We start from the raw sequence: 7,500 nt of genomic DNA on the forward strand, positions 1-7,500 counted from the left end.
ATATGTGATACGTAGCATTAGTTTCTTTAAAGAGAAATTTTTATACGCATACGCTATGATATGAAGGTTTTTCAAAGTAAAAGTTTGAATAGACTTGAGAACTATAAAAATTAAATGTTAATAACTTCATGTACAAAATTAAGTAACTATTTATCCGCACATCACTTGACGGACAAAGTCTTCATAATTAATGTTACCCTGTGAGTCCTCGTGGCCCGCTAGTAACGTTTCTACCTCTTCGTCGCTTAATTTTTCACCTGCAGGGTAAGATGTAGATACCTGTTACATCCGCTTTTTGTAAAAAGCTGAGAATATCACTAAGAATATCACTAATTTATAAGTTTTATTCCTTAATTACCCAATGTTGTTAGAAGATGTCTCAATTCGGCAGACGATATATAACCATTTCCGTCTTTATCAAAATGACGTAATCCTTCGATAAAATCATCAGCTGTATCAGACGTACGGGATTTACTGATGGCTTGATAAATTGGTAAAAATACTTCGAAGCTAATCCGTTCATCTGGTTTGTGTTGGTGAGTGAATTTCTTTACATCCGATTCCGTAGGGTTTTGTCCAAGTGCACGCAATGCATCACCAATTTGAGCGACATGAATTTTTCCATCACCACGGCTATCAAAGAGCTGAAATGCTTCCTGAAACTCTAAGATAAGTTTAAACTATCTTTATTATCTATATAAAATTTATTCTTCTAATCACTTATTTCTTCTCAATGTTATCAAACAAAATCATAATGGCCAAATCATAGAATACTTTTAAATAATATAAAATCTAATTACCCTCCATAGATGACATCATCCTATTAGTCAATTCCTGATAACTGTATCCATACATTCTGCCTAATCAATTGAACTTAACGTATTTTAAAACTCACAATAGCTATAGAAAGATTCAATTACATTGAATGTTCTTTTATTTGTTATCACTAATATAGATGAATCATTGTCATTTTAAAATAAGTTAATATAAGACAAAAAACAAAATCAAAAAGTAATCCAACGAAAAGGCAATGAATTTCTTTTATTATTTCTAATGATATTACTAATGATCGTATCAACTTTATCCCAAAAGAGAAATAGAAAGTGAAAAAGAGAATGAAGAAAGAAAGTAACGTTGATACCGGGAGAGAGACGTTCGAACGAGATTAAATCCGCGAACAAAGTGGATAAAAGTGCGAACGATCTTTGCCGGAATGATCTTTAAACGATTGGACGCCTCTCGCTTTCAAAGATAGAACCATAAAAGGTAGTCCTCGATACGAGTAGCCCGTGGCAAACGGGGTGTGTCTAAAAAGGCAAGGATACTCTTGACCTGAATTAAAGATCGAGAAAAAAGCGAGTACCCCTCTTTAATCTCTCTACTTGTTCGGGATACACCGTTCACTTACCTGCCAGCTGATCCTCCGAGTAAGATGCCTGAGAACACAGAAACGACACGTTCAGATCAAGTTTAGATTCATTTTATCGAGTGATCTTTTGAGTCAACGTCTTTCTAACTTACGAAAATTCTCAAGATAAATACGACTTACCATTTTTCTTTTTTTTTTTTTTTTCCTTTTTTCTTTTTTACTTTTTTTTATGTGTATCTCCTGTGTTCGTGTGTCTCTCTGCGTGTATATACGTATATGTATGTATATATATATATATAAATATATATTATGTGTGTATATATATATATATAGATATATCTTTTTTTTTTCTTATTATTATTTCTAAACACTCGCGTTATAATACGTAGAGCGACGTTCACACGTATCCTGTCAACAGGCGGTGCCAAACTTCGTTTCTTTTCGATCGTCTCTCTATATGCAGCAGCGTCACATATGGTGACGTAGTCGCTCTACCCACAAAACGGAAGTGACTCACGAACGTTTAAAATTTTTTTCCCTGCTAATCTTTCGTTCTTTTCCCCTATCACTCGTGAAAATAAATATACTTTTAACTTAATATCTTTGATCAATGAATTAAAATCATTCTTTATTTCAATGATCCGTCAAGATTTTTCTAAATTTTCGATAATAATATTTCATTACGTTTAACTTTCTTTATTACAATCTACGTTTACAAATCGAACAATTGAATATAGCGCCATCTAGGTGACAACCAATAGGATCACGATTTTATAGGTCTTATGGCGGTTCTTTCGAATCTCCTCTTCCTCTCTCCCCTCCGCCCCGACCCATTGTTTTTTTTTTCCCTTTTAACATTTAACTTTGAAATGAATATTATCAATTATATTTTTTTGTTGGTGGAAATTTTGTGTATTTATTAGTGATAACCGTACAATGAGCACGCCATAGTAATAACATAATATCGTAACATTAACAAAGCTCGATTGTACATAATTATATATATATATATATATATATATATATATATATGTATATATATGTATATTAATAAAATTAACAATTTATATTATTTTATCGCAAACATATTCTTTGATTATATCTCTCGTAAACAACAATTCAACCGAATTAATATATTTTATCACAGAAATATACATACAAATTTTTATATATATATATATATATGTATATATATATATATATATTTTTTAATATTCAAATATGTTGAATTGAATCATTTTAAATATGTATGTATGTATGTAGTCTAGGTATGTACAATATAAGTACGTAACTATTATCATTTTTAACGTTCAAATAAGAAAAAAAATATTCACTAAAAAAATTAGTAATTCACTAATAATTTTATGTAATAATACATGGCTCTATACAAGATATGAGTATGCATATCCTTCAGAGATTGCATAAATATCAAAAACGTGACGTTAATTATATACGTTATATAAAAATCGTTTATGTGTGAAGATTTTAGTGAAACATTTACCAAAACTTTGTTTTCGATAGATTTTCACTTTAAGAAGTTTAAAATTTAACGAATAACATCATCGCCGTCGTCTTCATCGTCATCATCATCATCATGTAGTTTTACTTGTGTTTACAACTTCTACAAAATTCTCATCGATTCGATATGTATAATATATACGCGCTCAGAGATAATACAACATATAAGTGCATATACGTTGGTACAATTTTTCTTGTCCTTTTTAATTCACGAAGATTGTCGATAATATTAATATGAAATTGTACTATTTCTGTACATCAGGTCACTATATATACATATACATACATACATACATATATATATATATATATATATATATATATATATATATATATTTATATGTATATATATGCATGCTAGTGTATCATATTTTCATAAAATATACATAACATACTCATATTATTATCAACGTTTATAATATTTTCTATGTATGTATATCCTATGATAGTATCATCTTATATTTTATGAGTCTTCAATGATTCTTTTTATATTTTCGTAAATGAAATCCTAAATCATTTACATATTGTTTTCTTTTATGATACTATACATAATGAACTATACTGTGGACCATTTCGCTCATATTATTTCTGCAATATAATTACCGTGTATATATATATATATACATATATACACACAGACGATGTAATCATGATTATCATGTTTGATTTTTCTATATGTTCATATCTTTTGTTTTCCAATAATACTTCAGTAAAATACGTTTAACGTATTTCATAATAACAATATAAAAATACAAATGTATATCGACATAATTAATGAAGATTAGAATAAGTTTAGAACAACTGAAAATATTTCAAGACTTGCTTGTTGTGCAATGTATAATACGATTGGTCCACTAACAGCATATATGATGTAAATACATTATGTGTATTGTATCTTCGTCTTTTTAGATCTTATTATGTGTAAATGCTTGTATATGTATATACTCAGCTAATAATAAAAAGAATTATAATTTATCTTTTCAAAGATTATTGACAGAACTGATTTATCTTAAAAATATATTATTCCGGCTCGTTACCATGAAGAAGTATACATATTGCATTTCTCAGATTAATATTTGGTGTAAAAGTAGTATCGTGTAATGGTTCATTCGTCATCGGACTTGTATATTTACCACACAAGAACCATTCGTTTATGGCCGCTCTCTCATACGTAAATCCATCTAACATAATATATAATTATTCAAATGTTATATTATAATGATATTTGATTTAGAATTAAAAATTAATAATATTTATATACCTGAACATTGAACTGGTTCTTTCATTATCTCGTGTGTTATGGGACACAAAAATTCATGGGGTATTTCTGTTTCGTCCGAGATCTCCATTGCATTAGCGTCCTCTTTTTTTAACCAGTACAATTGTTTCTTGAATATTTCGGCCATCTTTGAAAATCAAATATATAGTATTTAATAATGAAAAGAAAAGAAAAAAAAAAAAGAAAAGAAACGTACGATCGTTGAATTTTTATTGTCATTAAATTAAAATGAGAGTTCATATACCTCCTCGTCGTTCTCGAGATCGAGTTTAATTAATAATTCATGGACCGGAATACTCAACAATTGTCGTCCCGTTAATACACATGTATGAGCTCTTTTCATTAATTTCGATAATCCTATTTCATTCAACCATTTCAAAGTGTCGTCGATTCTCCAATCAGTTAACTAAAATTTGCACGATATTAAATTTTTTGTTTTTTTTTTTTTTTTTTTAACAGGGCGCATTTATATTTTACCTTTTTTCTATTTTGTTTTAAACTATCGATCAATATACTTTGAGATACCAATTGATGAGGTATCCTCCATACTAAAACGGTCTTGTCTAATGAGCCTAAAAATAGAATACGATTCACAGTGTGAAGTACTAGTTTGGTTGTAATTACTTGTGCAATAGGTATATATATATATATATATATATATATATATATATATATATATATACACGTTTATGCAATAGAACGTAACGTAACATTTGAAAAACAAAACAGAACAAACCTGTAATGAATAAAGATGTATCTTCGGAGAATGCGCATGACGTTACGAGACTTTCGTGATCTTCGAGGACGTATAAACAAGCTCCGGAAAACTGTAAACATATTTACTCCATTAATCTTATTTCTTTTAATAAGATAAATAGATTAATTAATACTATGAATAGAAATATTCAAATGCTTACAATGCTCCATATACGTGCTGTTCTATCGGTAGCAACGCTTCCTAAAATTTCTCCATGAATCGGAGAGAAACGTACGTCCATAACATTACCACCATGACCGGCGAATGTTCTTTTTTCTTTGAAGTTAATATTACAATCGCTTGTTCCCATACAATCTATAGAATCATCTTCCTTATTAGAAATAGTTAATTGCCATAATTTAACGAGAGAATCGTTTCCACATGTCGCTAATAGATATGTCTGTTTGTTGTTATTCAAATTAGAGTCACCTCCTATAGGAATAAAAAAAAAAAAAAAGAAAAAAAAAAAAAACAAAACAAAACAAAAGAAAAAGAAAAAAGAAAACATCAAACAGATGTGTCAATCAAACAGAAAAAAAATTATTTTTATGTTTTCTCTTTATAATACAATCATCATTTATTAAAACGTACTAGCGCCTATAGAACCAGTTGGACTAAAGTCACATCCTTGTACACCCAAATCATGCGCTTCGTCGCAAACCAATAATGCTGATTCTGTTTTTTCATTAAGAATATCGAACAATCTCCATGTACCCTCGTTACAAGCTGTTGCCAAATAACGTGAATCGTGGGTAAACGCTATCGATGTAATCGCATCGGCATGACCTTCGAAAATTCTGAAAGATAATCTTAAGTCACACGATAGTATCTTTAGTATCTTTGATATCGCGTAGATATGTAATATCCATAAAGAATATATCGAATTGTTAATTTTTTCTTTTTAAATAAACATACTGTAAGTGTTCCATACTATCCATGTTCCATAATGTCGTTTTTTCATCGTCCCCAGCTGTTGCTATTTTGGTACCATCTGGAGACCAACGACAAACGCGAAGCCCCGATCCAGAATTAACGAACGATCCTCTTGCATGTCCACCGTTCTATGACAATGATCAAGATTAACATTATCTTAATGAAATCAATTTGTGTTATTAGAATAAAGGAAAAAAGTCTATTTAAGTTACCTCAGTATTCCAAACTATTGTGGTACCGTCCAATGAACACGAGGCAAGCATCGTACCGCAAGGACTAAATTCTACGTAATTTACGCTATACTTATGGCCTTCCAAAGGACTGAAAGATTTCTCTTGAAATCTCATATCCTCCTCGTCTTCCTCATTTTTTTCAATACCCCATATACGTACCAATTTATCCCTAAATTAACAAAATAAACTTCGATTATCAAAGAGATATTTTTTTTTTTTTTCTTTACAAGACATAAATATTTATAAACAAACCCTGAAACAGAAGATATCAAATGATTTCCATAAAAAGCAACGCCATTGACCGCCCCACCATGATCGTCAATCCTTTGAATTAATTTCACTTCGTTCCCAGATGATTCCGCATTCTGTACTACATCGTGCTCGTGTATAGCATTCTAATAAAATAAATGAATCATCGTGACCTTAAACATCGTAAGTCTATATCAAACAAGTTTACCTACCTTTCCACGTTCATTTAATAATAACTTAGGAACACCGTGTCGTATAAGTTCAGAATCGATAGTTAGGTGTCCTGTTAGATCCCACACAATAACTGACTTATCGTTAGAACCTAAAGCATTAGAGAATGACATTGCGATTGATCAATTAGCTCGTGGATATATCTTTTTGTTTTTTTCTTTTTTTTTCTTTTTTTGCTCTTGTAAATTCAAAATTTTAATTAAATTAAAAATCACCAGTTGCAAGAAGATTTCCATCTCTCGAAAAAGCGCAACACGCGACGTATCTATTGTGTCTCGCTAACACGTTACGTATTTTTCCTGTATTCTGCGATCATAGAAATTTATTTATTCTGTAATTATATGTGCGCGTGTGTTTGTCGTATTAGATAATCTTACTTATATAAACTTACTTACCGTCTCCCAAATTACTGATGTTTTATCAAGACTACTACTAGCAATGTATAATCCGTTGGAACTAAATCTTACGCAAGTTAAGGCACTGCTGTGCTTTTCCATTACCCTGTAAAGATTTATAGTGGCAGAATTTGGCTGGGCTTCGGATTTTTCTTGAATCACAATGACCTCCCAAAGTTTTACGTTGTGATCATTGCCGCAGGTAACCAATTGATAAACTTTGGTAAATGACTCATTACCTTTATATTATTAGAGTATAAACAATTAATATCAAGACATTTGTTAATTACAAATGTCCAACAAGTTATTTTATAATAAATGGACATATTACCTGTACCCGTTACCTCTTGTGAGATTGAAAAATCACAAGACACTACACCAAGATCATGAGCGTCGTCTATCGAGGCAAACACGGTTACTGATTGACTATTAGACACGCTAGGATCGATCATTTCGGCTGTTGAGAATAGATTCATAACGCCGAATGTGCAAGTTGTGAGTAACCAATTTGAATCGGGTGTAAAACATACTCCCTG

General features: G+C 30.5%; 2 protein-coding genes across 7 annotated transcripts in view; both read right to left on the bottom strand.

The window, feature by feature from the left end:
* Positions 1-1,813, bottom strand: part of LOC124947024 (myosin-2 essential light chain) — a 2,861-nt gene extending 1,048 nt beyond the window's left edge. The window contains exons 1-5 of one of the 3 annotated variants that reach the window (XM_047488597.1): positions 1,550-1,798; positions 1,409-1,436; positions 801-860; positions 359-664; positions 1-257 (exon numbers count right to left, since the gene is read on the bottom strand). The exon at positions 1-257 is cut by the window's left edge and continues 1,048 nt beyond it. In XM_047488597.1, coding sequence (XP_047344553.1) covers positions 151-257; positions 359-664; positions 801-860; positions 1,409-1,436; positions 1,550-1,552 — 504 coding nt within the window. In that variant the 5' untranslated portion in view covers positions 1,553-1,798 and the 3' untranslated portion in view covers positions 1-150. Of the gene's footprint in view, positions 280-358; positions 665-800; positions 861-1,408; positions 1,437-1,549 lie in introns of all 3 variants that reach the window. The other 2 variants (XM_047488599.1, XM_047488598.1) reach the window with 2 other exon arrangements.
* LOC124947020 (WD repeat, SAM and U-box domain-containing protein 1-like) overlaps positions 1,649-7,500 on the bottom strand; it is a 10,048-nt gene continuing 4,196 nt past the window's right edge. For 2 of the 4 annotated variants that reach the window (XM_047488590.1, XM_047488593.1), the window contains 14 exons: positions 7,296-7,500; positions 6,965-7,203; positions 6,785-6,875; positions 6,551-6,660; positions 6,342-6,484; positions 6,069-6,258; positions 5,839-5,984; positions 5,515-5,732; positions 5,084-5,355; positions 4,903-4,993; positions 4,644-4,738; positions 4,411-4,572; positions 4,149-4,293; positions 1,649-4,068 (listed from right to left, as the gene is read on the bottom strand). The exon at positions 7,296-7,500 is cut by the window's right edge and continues 28 nt beyond it. In XM_047488590.1, coding sequence (XP_047344546.1) covers positions 3,908-4,068; positions 4,149-4,293; positions 4,411-4,572; positions 4,644-4,738; positions 4,903-4,993; positions 5,084-5,355; positions 5,515-5,732; positions 5,839-5,984; positions 6,069-6,258; positions 6,342-6,484; positions 6,551-6,660; positions 6,785-6,875; positions 6,965-7,203; positions 7,296-7,500 — 2,268 coding nt within the window. In that variant the 3' untranslated portion in view covers positions 1,649-3,907. Of the gene's footprint in view, positions 4,069-4,148; positions 4,294-4,410; positions 4,575-4,643; positions 4,739-4,902; positions 4,994-5,083; positions 5,356-5,514; positions 5,733-5,838; positions 5,985-6,068; positions 6,259-6,341; positions 6,485-6,550; positions 6,661-6,784; positions 6,876-6,964; positions 7,204-7,295 lie in introns of those variants that run through there. The other 2 variants (XM_047488591.1, XM_047488592.1) reach the window with 2 other exon arrangements.

The sequence above is a fragment of the Vespa velutina genome, chromosome 2 (genome assembly GCF_912470025.1).
Source record: "Vespa velutina chromosome 2, iVesVel2.1, whole genome shotgun sequence".
NCBI classification, from domain to species: Eukaryota; Metazoa; Arthropoda; class Insecta; order Hymenoptera; family Vespidae; genus Vespa; species Vespa velutina.